Source organism: Leucoraja erinacea, chromosome 4 (genome assembly GCF_028641065.1).
Source record: "Leucoraja erinacea ecotype New England chromosome 4, Leri_hhj_1, whole genome shotgun sequence".
NCBI classification, from domain to species: Eukaryota; Metazoa; Chordata; class Chondrichthyes; order Rajiformes; family Rajidae; genus Leucoraja; species Leucoraja erinaceus.
In genome coordinates, this window is record NC_073380.1 from 70,316,909 (window position 1) to 70,340,168 (window position 23,260).

A 23,260-nucleotide genomic window follows, 5' to 3' on the forward strand; every position below is an offset into this window, starting at 1 on the left:
AACATCACTGTTTCTGGTTTTTATGTTCAGTACAGGAAATAATTAATTGATGGACTTTACATTTAGTTTTAAAAGAGAATATGCTACTATTGAAGAAAGATTGGGTCTTACCACATCTGGAACACCGAGGGCCCTTCACACCAAAGGAAACAAAGGCCGATTTTGGAGGCAGAGCAAGATTTGCTCTAATGATACCCAATGTCCAAAGGTGAGATTGTGAGGAGAGATTTTATAAACTCTTGTTGTATTCCCTGGTATAGTATTATAACTGCTGCTGGGTTCTGATCAGCCAAAGCCTTATTAAGCCTGCTTGCTGAAGTATTTTCCACTCTTTTATGGGTTGAGGGCATCACTGGTGAGGCCACAATTCATTGACTATCGAATTATCCCTGATGTGGTGAGCCACTTTCTCTACTGCCCCACTGATAAAGTTATATTCATGGTGCTGTAGGTTCAGGCAACACTGCGTTACAGCAGGGAGTGTCACATTGTCTTAACATAGACCATGGCATGATTCTCCATCATGCAAAGCCACATCATCTGCAGGGGTGGGAGATTGCAACCTTCACGTGGTCCGCCTTGTTTCGACGAATAAAATCAACCTGGCGTGCACTATCAAAATAGAACAAGTTGTCCTACAACTTTAGGCTGTGCATGCCATACGCAAGAAGAAGACATCATCTGCACATGCTTCAAGAAATGTAAGTTAAAAAATATACATTTTGTGTTGATTTTTGTGGTGGGTTTCATTCTATACCTAAAATATTTTGGGATGTTATTTGTGAATTTTGTGATGACAAATGTCCGTTATCTGAAAGACGGTAACATGGGAATCGCCTGCGTATGAGTTCTGGGATGTAGCTCTAGTGACAATGATGTTCTAGCAACGCATTTTCACGTTATGATTGTTAGACTTGGAGTGAGCCTACTAAGTCATCACATTCCCCCCTGTCTACTGCTCTTGAACTTCCAGTGTGTTTTAACCAACAACTCTAAAAGAAGATTAATCTTGTAATTTATCTGACTGCAGTTTTTGGGACCTCGCTGTGCACAAATTGGCTAAATGACAACCTGAGATAGCGAAAACAAGATTTTTGACTATCGATTAATAACATTTTCACAAATTATATTATCAACAAAGCAGGTGTCAAAGCTGATGTCTTGACCCAGCATTAACATTTTGTGCCTGTGAACATGGCAATCAGCATCCAGCCTTACTTTGCCTGTTAGTTCAAATACATAGACATATTAGTGAAATAAAAATAGAGAGCACAACACCAAAAATGGACCAGACTTACAAATCCCTGACTGGTAGGTCGACAAAAATGCTGGAGAAACTCAGCGGGTGAGGCAGCATGTATGGAGCGAAGGAATAGGTGACATTTCGGGTCGAGATCCTTCTTCAGACTGATGTGGAGGTGGGGGCGGGGGGGGGGGGGAAGAAGAAAGGAAGAGGTGGAGACAGTAGGCTGTGGGAGAGCTGGGAAGGAGGGAGAAAGCAAGGACTACCTGCAATTGGAGAAGTCAATGTTCATACCTCTGGGGTGTCAACTGCCCAAGCGAAATATGCTCCTCCAGTTTGCGGTGGGACTCACTCTGGCCATGGAGGAGGCCCAGGACAGAAAGGTCGGATTCGGAATGGGAGGGGGAGTTGAAGTGCTGGGCCACCGGGAGATCAGGTTGGTTAGTGCGAACAGAGCAGAGGTGTTGGGCGAAGCAATCGCCAAGCCTAAGCTTGGTCTCACCGATGTAGAGTAGCTGAGACCTAGAGCAGCGGATGCAATAGATGAGGTTGGAGGAGGTGCAGGTGAACCTCTGCCTCACCTGGAAAGACTACTTGGGTCCTTGGATGACCAAGGGGGGAGATAAAGCGACAAATGTAGCATTTCTTGTCGTTGCAAGCGAAAATGCCAGGGGAGGGGGTGGTTTGGGTGGGAAGGGACGAATTGACCAGGGAGTAACGGAGGGAGCGGTCTCTGCGGAAAGCCGAAAGGTGAGGAGATGGGAAGATGTGGCCAGTGGTGGGATCCCCTTGGAGATGGCGAAAATGTCGTAGGATTATCTGTTGTATGTGACGGCTGGTGGGGTGGAAGGTGAGGACAAGGGGTACTCTGTCCTGGTGACGAGTGGGGGGGTGGGGAGTGAGAGCGGAGCGACACGACATAGAGGAGACCCTGGAGAGAGCCTCATCTATAGTCGAAGAGGGGAACCCCCGTTCCCTGAAGAATGAGGACATCTCCAATGCCCTGGTGTGGAACACCTCACCCTGGGTGCAGATATGGCGTAGACAGCGGAATTGGGAGTAGGGAATGGAGTCCTTACAGGAAGCAGGGTGGGAAGAAGTATAGTCCAGATAGTCATGGGAGTCAGTGGGTTTGTAGTAGATCCAGAAGAGTCTCAATCCGAAACATCACCTATTCCTTCGCTCCATAGATGCTGCCTCACCCGCTGAGTTTCTCCAGTAGCATTTTTGTCTACCTTTGATTTTCCAGCATCTGCAGTTCTTTCTTAAACAATGTCTGACTGGACTAGTATGTGACTTAAGCAGGAAACCAAGCACAAATGTTTACAGAATTCTCCTAAGAAAGGCAACTATGTGGAGACAAGTACATGAAATAATTTCAAAAGTTTAGTTTCGGGATACAACGCGGAAACAGGCCCTTCGGCCCACCGAGTCCGCGCCGACCAGCGATCCCCGCACATTAACACAAGCCTACACACACTAGGGACAACTTATTTTTAGATTTATCAAGCTAATTTACCTACATACCTGTATGTCTTTGGAGTGTTGGAGGAAACCGAAGATCTCGGAGAAAGCCCACGCAGTCACGGGAAGAACATACAAACTCTGTACAGCAAGCACCCAGTGTCAGAATCGAGCCTGGGTCTCTGCTGCGCCACCGTGCTGTTTCCGAATTGCTATTATTGCTAGTTGCTATTATTAAATTAAGATCAACTCTCTGCAGAACCTGTTCAGACAATCTTTTTCTTCTTCTTCTTAGGCAATCCCTAAAGGGATTGGCACGAATTGCTTTCAAGCTGGCTCTGTAGCTTCTGACTAATGAGGTTAATGTGGGAACCGCAGGTTATTGCAGATGCAGCAGGTGCCTGACAGGAAGCTGGCCGTGTAGTTTGTGTCTCTTATGCTGTAAATGCATGACTTCTGGGTGACCCATACGTGGTTTCATGGTTCTCAATACCAACGCGCACGCTCCTTCTCCAACTAGAGTGAGTGTGGCCCAGGCATTCCTACTGTTCGGTGGTACATTTTGCAAGGAGGCTTTGACCTCATTGTTTGCAAACTGACAAAATATCAGCACATTATCCCGAGCGGATTTCTGACTCAAATATTCATGCCCAGACAGTGTACACTTACAACGCATTTACCTTCTCCGTCTCAAGAGCAGATGAATCTCCACATCTGGGAGTAAAGCTCAGAAAAAAGCAAAAGATATTCTTCTTTTGAATCTTGGTGAAAGGGACCAAAGCAGCGGCAGCAGATTTGTTACAATATAAGTTGTCACTGCATCCAGCATTGGTGTTTGTGTGACATGTGGGGAGAAGGTATCTCTATCTGTATCTCTACACTGTGGATGGCTCAATTGTGATCATGTTTTGTCTTTCCACAGACTGGCTAGTACGCAACAAAATATTTTCACTGCAACTCGGCACACACGTGACAATAAACTAAACTAAACTAAGGATTTTGCAGGGTCCATATTTTTCCTCATATTTTTCCTCAGGGTCCTGAGAATTCTTTGTCCAGTCCAGTTCTACACCTTATACAGGTGCACAACCTTTTATCCGAAGATTCAAATAACGAAAAGCTCCGAATAGCGGACATTTTTTCAGTCCTTGAAGAAAGTCCTTGAAGACGTTCACCGAGGGCGGCCCGCAGAGGTGACAGCGGAACCTCCGGTCGGTCCTCGAAGAAAGGGGAACTAAATCCCCATTCATAAAAGAGGTGAGGGTATATTGCGCGGGAGGGTTAATAATTGACAATCTGCTACTGCCTGCCCGCTGAGTTAAAAAGTTCCCACGGTAGACTCATGATACACAGTGTATCGTGAGTCTTGCGTGGGAACGTTTTAACGGGCAGGCAGTAGCAGATTGTCGCTCCCTTCAGTTTCACCCCACCTACACCCCTCTGCTTCCCGGCCATGTGTGTGACCCCTTCCCTCCCCTCTCCAGTTCCCCGCCCATTGCACCGGCGCGGGGGCTTTGCACTGTCTTCACGTCGGCGATGCCAGCCAGCAGGTCAGTACCAGTCACCGGAGACGTCAGGACCAACGGGACACCGACCCCCAGGCCCACTGCAAGCACGGAGATCCCAGACCCACAGCCAGCAGCAGCCCAGCCCCGTTCCAACTCCAGAGGAACACGCTTCCCGTAGGGACAGAAGCTGATGGTGTGCCAGATGCGTCTTGTTCTTGGGGTTGCAGATGAGGGGGGCGCAGCTCGGGCTGTGACGTCTCCGGCCACCCCCCTGTACAGGAGCTGAGACTGGGAACTGTACCGCCCTTGCAGGTGAGCAGGAGAGTGGGGTTGTTTGCAGTTGCAGAGGGAGGGGGCAAGGGCGGTACAGTTCACAGTCTCAGCTCCTGTACAGGGGGGTGGCCGGAGACGTCAGGACCAACGGGACACCGACTGCAAGCACGGAGATCCCGGAGACTCACAGCCAGCAGCAACTTTAGCCCAACCCCGTTCCAACTCCAGAGGAACCCGGGTTGCGGATGAGGGGGCGCAGCTCGGGCTGTGGGCGAACTGCCACTTGTCGCTGTAGCGGCCCATCGGGGAGTGGGTTCCTGTTGGTCCTGACGTCTCCGGCCACCCCCCTGGACAGGAGCTGAGACTGGGAACTGTACCGCCCTTGCCCCCTCCCTCTGCAAACAACCCCACTCTCCTGCTCACCTGCAAGGGCGGTACAGTTCCCAGTCTCAGCCCCTGTACAGGAGGGTGGCCGAATACGTCAGGACCACCAGAAGCCGCTCCCCGATGGGCCGCTACGGCGACAAGTGGCAGTTCGCCCACAGCCCGAGCTGCGCCCCTTCATCGGGACACCGACCCCCAGGCCCACTGCAAGCACGGAGATCCCAGATCAGCAACTCCAGCCCAGCCCCGCTCCAACTCCAGAAGAACACGCTCCCCATAGGGGCAGAAGCTGATGGTGTGCAAGGTGCGTCTTGTTCTTGGGGTGGCGCAGCTCGGGCTGTGGGCGAACTGCCACTTGTCGCCGTAGCGGCCCATCGGGGAGCGGATTCCTCTGGAGTTGAAGGGACATGGAGACACCGCGGCTTTTGAGAATGGTGGGCAATCACTTCCAAAGTTCTGCCCACACAGTCAGTACACCTCTCCTATACTTGTCTCCCGCACTAAGATTATCTCGCAGAGAATGATCCCAGCCTAACCCTCCCTATTCTCTCCTATTCTGCAAGAAACAACTACATTGAACACTCAAACTCGCGATCGAGTAACTGCCGGGATCGAGGCGCAAATTCGCGACCTTGCGGATATGAGCCGAGCACTCTACCACTGAGCCAGCCGTTAAAATCTACACTAAAAATCTTCCAATCCGAAAGCCGAAAAATTCCGAATTACGAAAAGTGTCTGGTCCCAAGGCTTTCGGATAAAAGGTTGTGCACCTGTATCACCTTTAAATTGCAACTGAATGTGCTGATTGCCTAGTCAGTTATGTACTGTCGTTTCAAGCAACAACAAGGAAAAATAACGCGTTGAAAGATTAAGTAATTCCAGCCATGACATGGATGTGACAACGATAATCAATGATAATACTTTTATCTTACTGAAATATAATCTGACTCGTCATTAATGTAAATAAATAATAAATCAAAGTTTTATTGAGCCTTCACAGCAAGAATACATGTAAATAGATATAACTTCAACCAGCGTAAAAAGTTTCCTCATATAGCAAATGTGTTTAACATTATTGTTTTACTGCCAAAGAGGCAAATGTATATTCTGTAAACGGTGAAGTTCCTGTCTGAACATGTTTAACAGTTAGGGAAAGTCGATTGTCAGTAAAGTCAACAAACTAATATTATCCAATTGTGATAATTTCCTTCATTTCCAAAACATTTCATTACCTTGGGATTCAAATACAATCCCGTGAGATGACTAATTTCTGGAATGAACTAAGAATATGTCAGGATAAAATCAGTAACAATGCAACACAAGCTTGAAGTAGCAAGATTGAAAGTTAATGTGGACAGCTGTTCTAAGATGATTGATGAAAAGCAGGCATTAAGTAGTTGTTTACAAGCACTTTGCCTTAGCAGAACTGGATATCATGTTTGTTACTCCTTATCTCAATTTATAATTTGTCAGAAAATTAAAACCTTAAAATGGACTGTTCTTTGAGGAAGTTAACATGTGGGTGTTTGTAATCGGACAAAAGAACCAAAATATTTCTTGCAGCTGCAAATGTGGTCAGGCTTGAAGCTTGTAAGGATTAAAGTAGCACATTACATAATAACTTCTTCACAATGCATGGTTTTGCCCTCTGTGCTTACAGTGTTCATAATCAATGCATTTTTTTGTGACAGTATGCGCCTGTATAGTGTACCGACTGGCACCTCTAAAAAGTACAAAACAACTGGGCATTCAAATATTTAGAACTTTCAACGATACAAAAAGATTACTAAAGTTTAAAAAATAAAATTTGTTAATTAAATTTGACAGTCAAGCCCTTAAACAGCATACGCATCATATTGGATGTCAATCCGCCATATACACCAAAATCAAGGATCAATATGCGTACCAGCCCTATTTTGTCTACAAAAAAAGGACTATTCACAATGCTTCCCCTTCCTGTTTCTTAACCTTCCCCACTGTGTATACAAAATAATGAGGGACTTGACAACAAGGAGATGGAGCACTTGGCTGACATGTAGGAGGCATCTAGCCTCCGCCTCGGTCGGGGGGAGTTCCCCCGCCAGGGGTACCATGTAATCCCGTGCTACCTGCTCCATGGTCGGATAGTCGGCGACTAAACAGTCTCCCCCACCTGGTTTGCCAGCAGGGCCAAATACGAGACCTGTCAAAGGGCGGATGCGCTTCTAGTGAGCCAACGGCCATACACACTTCAGTAGAAATTGCGATAACTGTCGTACATAGCATTGTAAGGAGTGAAGAAAAACATGAAATGTAATTCTTCCCTCTCTTTGTTTCTCAAAAGCAAAGTTGTTAATTAGCCTAAACTACATGGTCCAAATGATGCTAATGCACTGTATTTTAGACTTTCCTTCACTCAACTTTCAGTTGCACCAAGGACAGCAAGAATTAATTGCAAAGAATTCAACTGGAGTACATGCAGGCAAAAATATCAAATAAGAGTGCAAACTGACGAGTGTTGGCTTGTTTTGGCAAAATGGCAAATTTATGTGGTTTGTCGTTGCTGGTTTGTAGATGTTGCATTGAAGCAGATCATCCATTAAAATATGCCACATAAATTTATTTGAACTTGTGTTATTCTCCGGGTGCTCCAGTTTCCCCCCACACTCCAAAGACATGTAGGTCAATTCTGTAAATTGTCCCAAGTGGGTAGGATATAACTAGTCTATGGATAATGGCTGGACGGTGCAGACTCGATAGGCCAAAGGGCCTATATCCACACTATATCTAAACTAAACTAATAATTTGGTAATAGTTACAGGCGTCCACTTGGCAGCGAAGGGTTACCTCTGGATAATGCCCCAAGAAATCTTAGCACAAAGCTCCAGAGAGTCATGCAGCAAGGACTCCCATTTCCCCACACGATCTTCCATCTGATCCCAATAGAAACATCCTGTTAATGGTGAGGCCATCAAGCTGCCTGGACAATCAATTGAATTTTCAAATGCAGCAAACCACCTAGTCCAAGGAATGTTAACATAATCATTCTAAGAGAATTGCAGCACATTCAAGAATTCAGTTTTTTTCGACACCACATAAGTTGTTCAGAAGAAATGATGTTGGCGTTTTTAACAAGATCAAGGAATTCTGCACTGATTGCCCTGGGAAAGTCTACCACAGTGCACCCTGTGGAGGAACAGAACATCACTGACAGCATTTGCTGGTTTTCTGAATGCTTTTCTGAATCCAAATGAGTATAGGTGAGCACCAAGATCTGATGCCTTTAGCAAATGCTAAATGGTTAAGCATATATGCATGTGCTAGGTTCTAACATAACTTGAATTTCATTGCTAAAATTTATGCAAACGTTATATTTCATTATTATAGGTAGACAAAAATGCTGGAGAAACTCAGCGAGTGAGGCAGCATCTATGGAGCGAAGGAATAGGTGACGTTTCGGGTCGAGACCCCTCTTCAGACCCGTCTCGACCCGAAACGACACCTATTCCTTCGCTCCTCAGATGCTAGATGCTGCCTCACCCACTGAGTTTATCCAGCATTTTTGTCCACCTTCGATTTTTCCAGCATCTGTGTTAAAATTAGTTATTTTGCCGGTCTAATTCAAGAAAACTTGAGTCAAACCATTGCTGCTAAAATCAATTCTTGATTCTGACAGCGCTAGATAATTCTTTAAACCTTCCAACACAGAGTTAGAAACTCTGGAGCAGGTCGAAAGAACTACTGACTTTGGCATAAATGTAACACATTATATAGGTAAAAGACAAGGATGGTACAAAAGGAGTAGCAAACTATTAACCAATCATTATGGCTAAACCATACATTTAACTTATTTGCATTAATTAATCAACAAAATCCTTTCCATTGATTGACAATACGTATAGTCACATAGAAACATAGAAAATAGGTGCAGGAGTAGGCCATTCGGCCCTTCGAGCCTGCACCGCCATTCAATATGATCATGGCTGATCATCCAACTCAGTATCCTGTTCCTACCTTCTCTCCATACCCCCTGATCCCTTTAGCCACAAGGGCCACATCTAACTCCCTCTTAAATATAGCCAATGAACTGGCCTCAACTACCTTCTGCGGCAGAGAATTCCAGAGATTCACCACTCTCTGTGTGAAAAACGTTTTCCCCATCTCGGTCCTAAAAGATTTCCCCCTTATCCTTAAACTATGACCCCTTGTTCTGATTTTCCCTTTTCCGGCCCCTTTACAACCTTCTTCCCCTCTGTGGTTTCTTCAACCACTTTGCTCAAAATCATTTTATTTCAATAAAGTAAAACCACAGATATAAAACTAATTCTCAGAGAATACTTCTCAGAATATACACATAATACAGCAATCACACAACACATACACACAAAACATATTTTCACTTTTGGAAAAGAAAGTTATTTCTAAAACTTCAGATTTAAACAAAGTCTAATACTTACAATCGTAATTAAACACAATACACTTCACAATTAATTTCCTTACAACCACATACTTAAAATACAGTTACTTATGGATTACAAAGATTAAATATGAGTTTTGCCTCATTCTTACAAAGTGGTAAAGACAAAGTTCTAATTACACAATTCCCAACTACAGACACATAAAGGCCATTAATTGTCACACTTGATTGCTTCTTCCCAAGTTCTGCTCTAATTTCATTTTGTAATACAACCTCCCCCTTCTATCTCTGGAGGAAAATAATGTAAGGCCTCTTTACAACTTCTCATCAAAAGCATTCCACACAGCAATTTGAAGATTACTATATGCAAACCCCAATCGTTTGGCTTAGATCAAAACAGTGTTACATTCTCAGTCTTCTATAACATAAGAAATCCTTTTGCAAAGGTCACACAACCATCACCTATGCCATATCTCTTGTCCCAACATAAATACACTTAAGCAGCACAAACCATCTCACAGACTAGTATCTATCCTTGGTTCCTACAACTCACTACCATAAATCGCCTTCATGACACAGCCGAGCTCGGAAGATGTGTCACAAAAGAAGAAGGATGGTGCCCATGTCATGGAGAAAGATCCCATTAACAACCTCCATTATAAATGCCAACCTAAACCAAATACAACTTCTGACAGCATGATTATTGCTTCAAAGCAATAAATAAAGATATGCCTATTCTGATCAACATTTCCATGTTATGATAAGCCATCTGTTCTCCTGTGTGTGCTCTTTGTTCGTTATTTCTTTGTGGAGACATGTATTTCTGAAAGCCCCAACTCCAAGCTGTTCTCTTGCAACTTAACACAAGTTCCTTAAGAACATATCATTTGAGCAATTTTATTGTATAATATTTCCTCATTTGCAGTTCCTTCTTAAACATTTCATTATTATTGTAAGTGTCTTAAATTTGTTCATCACAAGGCCTAAGGGAATTTTAAAAGGTTTATAACTTCACCAGTTATTGGAATACTTGATATTGTCTGTCTTTTATCACACGTATTTGATAACCGCAGAAGTGACACTGACAAACTACTTACGTACAATTAATAAAAATCAAAAGTCAGCCTGTGCGGCATATCTGAAATAAAAACTCGGTTCTGACAAAGTTTTTCTATCGAAAATGCTACTCATTTCTCTTTCCAAAGAAGATGCCCATCCTGTTGAGTGTATCCAGCACTTTCTATTTTTACTTATTTTTGTTTGACTCCTGTAACCCTATTGTTTTAAATTGTTCACTTTGTTACGTAATAAACTGGCCTATTCATTTCCAGAACAGACTAAATCTTTTCCGCAGAGATAATTAATCAATTTTATATTGGAGGATCCTGCTTCACCAAGATAACAGCATTTATAAATATAAAATATAAATGTCCGGGTATAGTGAATATAAATGGCCTTCTGATAATACTTTCAGAAATCCTGATTGAATCAGGGAAAATATCTTCATCAATTTTCTAAGAATACAAAATCTGGATTAGTCCGTGCTCAAATCGCTAAAAAGAGATCTTGCATTAAAATGTGACATGCTCATTAAATATCGCCCCTTACTTTGTTTTAACAGATGTACTAATTAGTGTACTGATGTACTATCTAATGCTTCCATTAAGATGTCTCAAAAAGGAGTTTTGGACTAGCATCAATGCCTTCACAAGGACATGCTAAATCCTGCCGTTACAGTTCTTCTTGCTTCAGGTTTTTTACTTTTTACATGACTGATTTTAAAAAGCACCCATGCAATTGACGATGGGCAGTTCAAGTTATTGCTTTCTTGCTACAAATAAATCTGCTTCTCACTTTAATCTTCAATTTTTCTCTCTCTCATTTTAACATAATTTGCCTTGACTTGCGCTATTTCACCAGCAATACTGACTTTGGTAAGTGTTGAAATCAGCTCCAGTTGCACCATCAGGTGCTTGATGGCATCATTTCCCTGAACGCTTCATCCCGCCATCAAATGGATTTTGAAATCAAACATCACATCATCTTCTTACTTCTTCTTAAGCCCTTTGCTCCTCTAGGGAGCATAGGCCATTGACAAATGCCCTCCATCTCACTCGGTTGTTGGCAGTTTTTTCGAGATCTTCCCAGTTGAGCCCACTCTCGGACATTTCTGTCTGGACACCTCTTCTCCAGCTGTTCCTGGGGCGACCTCTTTTCTTTTTTCTTTGGAGGTTCCATTTCAGGGCTTGCCGGGTGATGTTTGTGGCAGGTTTCCTGAGGGTGTGTCCAATCCAAGTCCATTTTCTCCTTCGAATTTGTAAGTCAATGGGCTCCTGACTTCTTCTATTCCACAGGTCCACATTGCTTACTTTGTCTCTGCACCATTACATCATGCAGGCAATGTTAACTGGAGGGCAGGAGGGAGAGATGGTGAGACGGCACGAACAAAGTTTTGTTGTCAATAAACTATGAGTTTACTTCAGGTCTCACTCAAATGACCATGAGTCACTTGCTGCTGGACGAGCGGCTCGGATAAGAGGGCTTTTGGCACCAGTTGGAGCCAGGGAATAGACAGGAGGGTGGGAAGGTCATTGAACTGGGAAGCAAAGCAATCAGGGAGGTCACCAGAAGGATTGGAGACATGTCTGATGAAGCATGGAAACAGACCAAAGGGAACAGGAGGTTTCTTGGAAGGCAGAGGCAAAGGTGACACTCAGAAGAGTTGGAAGCAAAACCTGGGATGGGAGGACAAGAGGAGTGAAGAAGTGGACAGCAATGCAGAAACTGGAGAGGAAATTTAGCTTTGAATGGAGGGAGAGGGTCATCTCTCATTGGATGTTCAAATGATTGTTGGAGAGCAACCCAGGATCCAGCAGGAAATAGGGCATCGGAAAGGCACTTGCCTCCTTTCATCTGTCCAATCTCCCACATCCCACAAAAAGCCAAGCAACCTAGGTGAAATTGAAAATGAAATGATTTTCAGTGACTGGTTGCAGACTGGTTGCACATCTAAATTCTACTTCTGTTAAAACAGGATGTAGACTGTGATCAGATATCAGATCTTGTAAAATAGATTTTAGGTTCTACCTGGTCCAAAGCCACCTAATCTTTCACCTAAGTTCAGTTTGTTTAATTCTCCTCTCAATGATACACCTTTTTAATTTTTAATGACAGTTCAGTTTCACAAAACAATATGCGCACGTGTTTATGAGAAGCAGGTCGTTTACTCTGGAAATTGAGTAAATGTGTATCGTCAGTGGTCCAAATGCTGAATTTCCCATTGTGAGACATTTGTAGAGCTCCCTCCCCTCCCACCCCCACCCCCACCACCCCCAACATCCATTCATCCAATATAATGAGAACAGAAAGAGATAGTTTAGTTTAGTTTAGAGATACAGCGCGGAAACAGGCCCTTTGGCCTACCGGGTCTGCGCCGACCAGCGATCCTCGCGCATTAACATTATCCTACACACACTAGGCACAATTTTTACATTCACCAAGCCAATTAACCTACAAACCTGTATGACTTTGGGAGTGTGGGAGGAAACCGAAGATCTCGGAGAAAACCCACGCGGGTCACGGGGAGAACGCACAAACTCCGTACGGACAGCACCCGTAGTCGGGATCGAACCCGGGTCTCCAGCACTGCATTCGCTGTCAGACAGCAACTATAGCGCTGCACCACTGTGACCGATAGGGACTTGTCTACATTCCTAACAGCATATCCAGCACTTAGATCTATGGAACATGCTGACGCTGATAAACGAACTGCTGGAAGAGCTCAGTGGGTCGAGCAGCACCTGTGCAGGGAAAGGAATTGTTGGCATTTCGGGTCGAGACCCTGCATCTTTCCTGGTCCAGGGTTTGAAATGGTACTTTATTTGTCACTTGTACCAAGTATCACTATACATTAGCATATGTATAAGCCTATCCTCCCACAGATGCCGCTCGACCCACGAGTTCCTCCAGCACTTTGTTTATATGCTCCAGGTTTCAAGCTGAAGGTGAAACCCCACTCCATTATTTCTAGAACTTGTAAATAATATTGAGTTTTGTCAATGTAACACCAGTGACGTTACATATTCCTCAACAATTAAATGCACCGAAACATCCCGGGAGCATGTTTTTTTTCTTTAAAAATGCAAGCTCTTTCTTGCTGTTGGGATCAATGAAGTCATACTATGTAGAAGAACTAGTTAAAATTTGCAATGCTGAATTAAAGGCATTAAGGATAGGTGATGGGAGTTTAATTTAATTTAAAATGATGACATTATGTGCACCTCATCCATGATAAAGTAGAGGTCGTTCACACGATGGACAAACGTACTGTTGCAGTTCTGTCCTGTCTTTTATTTCTCCTTTCACCACTGCTGCGATTCATTACAACCGGTTGGCGATGGAGTACAGCAGAGATTTGGTAACATAAAGGGAAAGTAATGCTTCTGTCATATTGATTCTAAACAGAGGCACACAATTATAGGCACATACATTGATGTCATTCCATCTTAGGAAAATATTTTGAAAATACACAATGATGAAAGTAACACTGAAAAGAGGGAAACACAAAGTGCTGGAGTAATTCAGCAGCTCAGGCAGCATCTCTGGAGTACATAGATAGGCGATGTTTCGGGTCAGGACCCTGCTTCAGTCTTGCTTCTATTGGCACTTGTGCAAGGACTCAGCAGGTGAGGTAGCCTCATGCAATCCTTGCATGTCTCACCCATTGAGTTTCTCCAGCATTTTTGTCCACCTTCGATTTTTCCAGCATCTACAGTTCTTTCTCAAACATGTTCACAGAAGGTGCGCGGCCATGCTGGCGGCTTTGCGCAGGATGTGCTCGGCCGCATTCGGGGAAGCGCTCGGCCGCGCTCGGGGCTAGCGTTCGGGGCAGGCCCTCGGCGGGCCGGATGATTACGGGGGAAAAAAATCCGCCTGCAGTCCGGATGATTTCGGGTTACGGGCCACTTTCGGTGACCCCTGCTCTAACCCAGAACCAGCCTTTCCCCATTGACATCATTGTTTTATAGCACAATGTACTATAATGCAAGGTTTCTTTGGGACTCAATTATCACTTGCGGCAAAATTACCTGTACTCAGAAGGTAAGGTAGCATCTATGAAGAAAGAACCAAAGTTAATGTTTTGGTTCAATTACTTGGTTTTTCCTTCCACACACCTGCTAAATATTTTCAAGACTTTCTGCTTCTATTTCAGATTTCCTGAATCGGCAGAATTTTTTTGTTTCTGTTTTCTACAGCTGGACGCTGAATTGGCAACTACAGTACATTCAGACGCCCTGCAGAAATTGCTGGATAGACAAAGAAAAACACACATTTGTTTTCCCGTCACATCTGTTGATTGAGCTGAGATGCTTTGTTGTGGTGAAACTGAGCAAGCTTCACAATGAATCTGATTTATACTTGTTGCAGATGTTGGTTAAAAAGAAAAGTTCCAACCTGCAGCACAAACATCCATCAAAATGTTCCAGAATATCCAGCATGCTCAGAAAATCCAACAATGTCATTAAAAATTACCTCCATTAAAAAAGATTAAATCCTGCTTAAAAGCAGAAGTTTAACACAGTGGCATGTCATTGTAGTTGAACCAGATGACCATTTCTGTCCCTGCTTTTAATATAGGAACTGGCCACTAACTCAGCCACTAATGGCTAAAGAAAAGTGCATACATTAAATAACCACAATAACAACTTGCGTTTAAGGAGCATTTTTAATGTAACAAAACACCCCAGAAGACGTGGGAACATTATCAAAATTTAAAACTGAATCACACCAGCAGATATTAAGATGTAGAAATAAAACGTGACTAAGGAGTATCACCTTAACTGAGACAAGTAAGAAAAGCAAGGAGATTTAAGGATGGAATAAGCAGCTAAGCACGCGGCTTCCATGAACTGAAATGGAATGGAAAAAGCTGTGGATTATATTTCTTCACTGATGCAAACAACATACTTCACTGCAGCTGTAACAGCATGTTCTTGGTTGTATTTCTTTATGGATGATTTACCTGGATAGCATGTAAAAGATTTTCACTGTTTCTCAGCACACGTGACAATAATGATCCAACACCAATACCAGACTTATGGAACTTAAAAACAGTCCAATTACTGTCTCTCGGTAGAGATATCTATTTCAGGAGTTAGCCACTGTAGGCACCAACCTGCTTGGTCGATTTTCATCTTGTTTGGTCTTTCACAGTCTCGCTATCAATGTATATGTTTGGTAAATTCTATTAAACAATGCACAATCAGAGACTTTTCCATAAAACTTGTAAAAATTGCAGTTTCTTCAAAAAATAATTACATTGCTAATTCTACTTTCTGAGAAACACAATTATGGTCAAAATTATATAGCATCCAAAAGTAGTTTAGGATTATACCCGCTCAGAAAATATAAAGAAAACAGAATAGTCTAGTGTAATTTATCATTTCCTTTTTCAATGCACACTCATTTAGCCCTAGTCTTGTGATATATTAGAGCTACAATAATCCCACTGAAAGAGCTGATGTAATGGCATTTGAAGAACAAATATACTTTTCAAGTAAAGGGTGACTGACCTAAAAAGCTAACTCTATTTTTCTCTGCAAAGATGCTGTCTGACCTCTTCCGCATTACCAGCATTGCTTCCTCAAACATGATCACACAGTAGGCAGGAATCCGACTGCCCGCCTTCCCGTGTAACCACAGTTGGTCCAATGTATATCAGGGGCCTAACTTCTTCTTGCGAATGAAACATAAACCAAAGGAATAGTTAGATCTCAAGTCGGGTGTTGAGCAGCCAGGTTGTTATCTCTGCTTCAATGTCTGCCAGGCCCTGAGCTCCATTTGGTGGGTGGTAGAGTGGGCACCCAGAGATGACATGGTTGGCTGTCTGTTTTTCTGCTCCGCATTCACAGGCTGAGCTCTGGCGGAGCCCCCATCTCTACATGCTGGCATTGAAACGCCCAACTCCAGTACGAAGTCTGTTGAGCTTCACCCATGCTCCTCTGGGGAGGTCAGACCCGGGACAGCTTTTAAATCTGGTGAAGAGATGTAGCTGTGTAATGGAGATGGGGTTGCCTTTCACTCCTGTGACCACTTGGTGGCTATCCTGTGTGCTTTTGTCTCAGTTGGCTGGATGGATGCTAGGAGTTGTTTTCCATGTGAAGCAAAGGGTGACAGTACTTCAATGGGGTGGCCTCTGCTCTCTGCTGATAGACTGATGGAGGAGGTGATCTGGGTCTCTGGCACGATGAGATAGTACCAGAGTTGCTGCTTGCCCGGATCTCTGCAGGCGGAATGCCTTAAGTTTAGGGAGCTGCACGACTGGAGTAGGTTGAAGGCACCCAGTGATGGTTCGCAAGGTGCTGTTCAGGCTCGTGTTTACCAGGCTAGTATGTCTACTTCTACTCCATACGGGTGTATAGTATTCAGCTGGGGCATGCAAGGGCCTATGCTACCAGTATATAAAACAAAACACAAAAGCAGCATCAACATACACAAAGATCAACAGCAACGTAGCACCACAACTAAGGCATCTAAATGTTTAAAACAGCTTCGAGAGATGTTACCGAAGGTTTACGCCATGTACCGAACACGGCAACTTTAAATTGCTGTAAACATCTCAGGTGGCATGCCTTTGAGGTTTGGAGTGCAAGACAAATCTTTAAAATGCTTATTGTGTTCAAAGTCTGAGGTGGACAGCACAACCTTATTAACCAGTTAGGACTTAATAAGCAATAATGACTGGGAGATCACTGGATTTCCATATCAAAACATCCGTCAAGGACCGTGTGGTGGCTGTCTGTGCATCAGTCTCCCCACATTAAACAAAGTCACGCACAGGCGTCCTCCATAGAACACTCATACTCGTTTCCAGTGACCATCGATGATGATGACTCCAGCATTTTTTGTCCTTTTTTACATAATGATCAAATGGACAGATGTACAGACACACCAACTCGTAGCTAACCCACAGACAAACCCATGTTTGAAAAGGAAAGCTTTCTCTATAAATTGGATAACTGAAACACTAATTTAAACTACTTCAACAGCACAATGGATGTACTGACTTATTAAAGCTGCCATGCTCATTTTGTTAAATCACAACTTTTGGCTTCTGATGTGTGTTGCTTGCACACATTAAAACAGGACAATTGTTCTGACTCTCTGCCTACGTGCATTACGGTAAACTATAAAACTAATTGCCATACCACGCAATAGTGTTATCATCTCCACAATGGGTAAAGGCATTTATAAGGTGAGTTAATATTGCAGTAATAAAAAGATTGTTCCCTGTAATGTTGATGTAGTTAAAACAAATATTAATTTTTTAACAAAAATAGCTAAAACTTGTTTTCTACTGATGATAAGATTTTTTTGTTTCAACTAGCGAGTACAAAAATACAATGGAGTAAACCCTCAATTTCTACATTAAACTATGCAAATTGGATATTAATTTAGAACTAAAAGAGAAAAAAATTACTTTCAGCAATTGTATGACTCTTTGTGAGGACAGTTAAAGTCTGGTCAGAGGAAGCGGACTTCACACTTCAGCAGTGTTTTGGAAACACTGACTGGAAGGTGTTTGCAGCCCAGGCTACCCTTGACTCCCACACGGACATTGATTCCTACACATCCTCTATTCTGGACTTTATAAACTCCACCATCAATAGTGTCACCTCCCTCAAACAGGTGACCATATTCCCGAATCAGAAGCCATGGATGAACAGCGAGGTCAGGCTACTGCTGAAAGCACGGGACACCGCTTTCAGGTCAGGCGATGCTCAAGCCTACAGTTCATCCAGGGCTAACCTGAAGAGGGGCATCAGGAAGGCCAAGCACTGCCATAAGCTCGGGATTGAGGAGCACTTCAACAACAACTCCGACCCCCGACGCATGTGGCAAGCCATCCAGGCCATCACGGACTACAGACCCTCCAACACCACCTCCACATCCAGCGACGCCTCCTTCCTTGAGGAGCTCAATCACTTCTATGGCCGCTTCGACAGGGACAATCTAGAGACAGCCATCAAGGCTGTGCTCCCTGCCGATCACCAACCCCTCACACTCACCCCCTACGACGTATACGTGGCACTGAGTAGGACTAATGCACGTAAGGCTGCTGGCCCTGACGGCATCCCCGGGCGCGTGCTCAGGGCCTGTGCTGCGCAGCTGACAGACGTCTGGACTGACATCTTCAACCTGTCACTTGCCCAAGCAGTTGTCCCCACTTGCCTTAAAACCACCTCCATCGTGCCAGTGCCAAAACACTCCACTGCGGCAAGCCTCAATGACTTCCGCCCAGTTGCACTTACCCCCATCATCACCAAGTGCTTCGAGAGGCTGGTCCTGGCACACCTCAAAAGCTGCCTACCCCCCACACTGGATCCCGATCAGTTTGCCTACCGCAAGAACAGGAGTACGGAGGATGCCATCTCAACAGCACTTCACTCCGCCCTCTCCCACCTCGACAACAGAGACACTTACGTAAGAATGCTGTTCATCGATTACAGCTCAACATTCAACACCATTATACCATCTAAACTGATCACCAAACTCGGTAACCTGGGCATCGATCCCTCCCTCTGCAACTGGATACTGGACTTTCTAACCAACAGACCACAGTCTGTTAGGTTAGACAAGCACACCTCTTCAACCCTCACCCTGAACACCGGCGTTCCACAGGGCTGTGTGCTGAGCCCCCTCCTCTACTCCCTCTTCACCTATGACTGCACACCTGTACATGGTACTAACACCATCATCAAGTATGCAGATGATACAACGGTGATTGGCCTCATCAGCAACAACGATGAGTCGGCCTACAGGGAGGAGGTCCAGCACTTAGCAGCATGGTGCGCTGACAACAACCTGGCCCTTAACTCCAAGAAGACCAAGGAGCTCATTGTAGACTTCAGGAAGTCCAGGGGCGGCACGCACACCCCCATCCACATTAACGGGACGGAGGTGGAACGTGTTTCTAGCTTCAGGTTCCTGGGTGTTAACATCTCCGATGACCTCTCTTGGACCCACAATACCTCAACTCTGATCAAGAAGGCTCACCAGCGTCTCTTCTTCCTGAGGAGACTGAAGAAGGTCCATCTGTCTCCTCAGATCCTGGTGAACTTCTACCGCTGCACATCGAGAGCATCCTTACCAACTGTATCACAGTATGGTATGGCAACTGCTCTGTCTCCGACCGGAAGGCATTGCAGAGGGTGGTGAAAATTGCCCAACGCATCACCGGTTCCTCGCTCCCCTCCATTGAGTCTGTCCAAAGCAAGCGTTGTCTGCGGAGGGCGCTCAGCATCGCCAAGGAATGCTCTCACCCCAACCATGGACTGTTTACCCTCCTACCATCCGGGAGGCGCTACAGGTCTCTCCCTTGCCGGACCAGCAGGTCCAGGAACAGCTTCTTCCCGGCGGCTGTCACTCTACTCAACAACGTACCTCGGTGACTGCCAATCACCCCCCCCCCACCCCGGACACTCCTCCCACAGGAAAAACACTATGTCTTTATATATGCTAATGTAAATATTTATTCAAATCATATGCTATGTCGCTCTTCCAGGGAGATGCTAAATGCATTTCGTTGTCTCTGTACTGTACACTGACAATGACAATTAAAGTTGAATCTGAATCTGAATCTGAATCTTTGGATACTATGCACATAAATTCTAAGAACCCCAATATGTTGAACATATGTAAAACTTACAAAATGCTGTCTGCTACACTTTCAGTTCAATCGCTAAATGTTATAGGTCAGAGGCATCGGCTTTTTTTGGCGACTGAGTTATCTTTTTTTTCAATCAACTGAGTCAGCATTTGCTAGTTTTCTAATTGGTGTGTCAAACGCTCGATTGAATTGATATGGGTCAGTCAAAAACCTTTTGCTTGTGTCATGTGATTGAGAATATTTTGCTTGATTTAATATGTTTTCTGCTTTGGTCTTGTTTCATACACCTATAATGCTCCTACATGTCCATTCTATTCCTCTTACAAGCAGCTGAGACATTGGTCTGAGCTTCAGTTTTTCATATTTGCAGGTGATTACCACAAAAGTTCACTGTTGTCACATATTTTTGCTCAAAAAAAAGTAGGTGATGGGTGGAAGCAGTCAGGGAAAAAAGGCAGATGGAACTAAGTGCATGGGGGAAGGGGGGGAAGTGCTGGAATCTGATAATTAAAGAAGGTGATCAATGAGAAAAGAAGGGGAGATGAAAGCAGAAAGTTGAGTGGTTGAAATGTAGGTGGATGGAACCAGGGGGGAGTGGGATGGAAAAGGGTGACGGGGGATTGGACTGGATGGGAAAGAGAACTAAAATACTTGGACCAGAGGTGGGTTAGAAGGCTAGACAGATGGGAATACAAGGGGTAAGGGTTACCTGAAATTCAAAAATTCAATGCTCATAACTTTGGGTTTTGTAGTACCCAGGTGGAATATGAGGTGCTGTTCATCTAGTTTGCAACGAGTTTCACCCTGGTCATGGAGAGGGCTAAGGACAGACGGATCAGTTTGAAAATGGGAAGGGGAATTGAAATGCAGATTAGGCCGAGCTTGGGATGGCAAATGCAGACAAATACAGCTACTCTGCAAACTTGTCACAGCATCTCGTCAATGCAGAGGGGCTAGACCAAATGCAGTGGACAAAGTTAGAGGAAGTGGACAAGAATCTTTCCCTCACCTGGAAGAGCTGTTGATGTTCTGGAATGGTGGTGAAGGAGGTGGTGTAGGAACAAATAGTACATCTCCTCTGGTTACATTACATGGCAAAGTGTTCAGGTCCAGGGAAGGGTGGGTGGGAAAGGATGATCAGTCCAGGGAGTCACAGAGAGTGTGGTGCATATAGAAGACAGAATGGGGTGCGTAGGGAAAAATGTGGGTGGTTGTGGGATTCCATTGCAGATTTGCAATATTGAAATATTGATTCTGATCTTGATTTTGGAAATGCACCCCATCTAACCTTAAAGAATATGAGAGGCCATTGATGTATTACATTGACCCTGTTTCTCTCTCTGTCCACAGATATGGAGTGTATCCAGCATTTTGTTTTTAAATTATACAATATAGTTTATAGGGCTGAGAAAATATCAATTATCTAATATGTTGTTTATTTTAAAGGAAAATTCTCCTACCTTGCACGAGGGACATCAATGTTGGAAGAAACAACTTTCCTTTTCTGATCTGAAATAGCACCAATTGGGCGCATGTGATCCTTGTCGTGATCCTGAATCCAGCTGATCTTTTTAGTTTCCAATATCTTCATAGCTTCAATCTTTCGCACTAGGGGCAACTGCTGCTCCATCATCTTCTGGTAGTTCTCAACGTGGCTTTGATCATGCATTGTTGCAACAGAAGACAAGTCTCGGCCATTGCAATAGAGCTGCAGGAGCAAGTCACAACATTGTTTACTCTTGACGTTGAATCACAATTTTGGCAATCTGCAAAATCTCATCAAGGCACCCAGAGAAAATATACAATGCGGGTTAGTTTATTTTAAATCACAGGAAAGTAGTGATACAAGTGGTTCTGCTCTAACATGTGTTTCCATTGGTGAATTAGATATCAAGAGTCAAGAGTGTTTTATTGTCATTTGTCCCAGATAGCACAATGAAATTCTTACTTACGGTAGCACAACAAAATATGTAAACATTGTACACTGTAAACAATATGATAAACAAGAAAAAAGTGTGTGTTTATACACACACAAATTAACAAATAACACATATATAAAATATATATACATACGCACACATACATACACACAAAAAACAAACAACAAACTATGCAATAATGCAATTATATAATCCAATCGATGAATTAAGGGCCTGTCCCACTTTCACGACCTCTGCCAAGTTTGCCCTTGACTCATACTCGCAGCATGGTCATCACGAGGTCGTAGGAGGTCGTAGGTTGGTCGTGATTCTAGTCGTACGTACTTGTGGCATCAAGTAGGTTGGGGACGTTTTTCTAGCATGATGTCTACGAGTAAAAAAGGTCGTTAATTAGGTTGTGAGAGTGGGACAGGCCCTTTAGGGAGTATTACGTATTTGTTTTGGTTGGGCCGAATTGACCATAACATGATTTCGATCAGGAACTAGAGAACTACTTAAAATTGACAAGCAGGGAAAAAACCCGTCTTACAAAAAAAGTCTATGGGAAAAAATGTTTCTATGCAACCTCCGAGCAGTAATTAGATACCATGCCTCTTGAGAAAACAGTCTGTCAGTTTCTCCACACGCGATCATTGAAATTGACAAGCAATTGCTGCTTTTGATCCTTGTGCAGTTATACTCTAGTAAACAATTTAACATACAGTCATTAGTATTTCTAACTTGCAGTAAAAAAATAAACTTAAAGCTATAAAAAAGACCTTTATTCTTGAGGATCTCGCAAGGGGGGGGGGGACGTTGTCATTGCGAGTATGACATTTCTGGCCCCTAACTCTTTTCCCCATTGGTACAACTATTTTTGCAGCACAATTTTCTATAACAATAGGATTCCTAGCTATAACATTGTGGCAGAACTACTTACCTGTGTAGTGTATTCAATAGAAGATACATTGTATCAGTAAAATTATTTTTAAACCATAAACATATAGCAAAGGCTGTAAACCTTCCTCTGCCAATGCATGCAAACACAATGTGGTGAATAATAGTGACATAGGAATATAAAAGCAAACATTTTCCATGCCATTGACAGTACACCCTATAATTGGCAAAATTCACCGATATGTTCTGAGAAATCGTTATCAATCTTCGTGTCTCCGTTATTAATTCTGACTAGCTGTCCTTGACAGATAACAGAATAAGGAAGCTGGCTAAATAGCCTTGATTTTGTAGTTGAAATGATGGTTAAACTGTCGGCTCTTCATCACAACACAATGAAACCGTTGCAATTTCTTCAGTACACATTTCCCTGGTTAAAATATAAAATCCCAGAAGCTGCCATCTGTGATTCAGTGCCTCTCCACAGAATGTGCAAGCTTCTGCTTAATC

The 23,260-nt window shown here is 43.7% G+C and overlaps 1 protein-coding gene across 1 annotated transcript in view; it reads right to left on the reverse strand.

Moving 5' to 3' along the window:
- Positions 1 to 23,260, reverse strand: part of znf704 (zinc finger protein 704) — a 163,988-nt gene that overhangs the window by 122,228 nt on the left and 18,500 nt on the right. Inside the window, exon 2 of the mRNA XM_055634558.1 lies at positions 21,398 to 21,645. Coding sequence (XP_055490533.1) covers positions 21,398 to 21,645 — 248 coding nt within the window. The remainder of the gene's footprint in view (positions 1 to 21,397; positions 21,646 to 23,260) is intronic.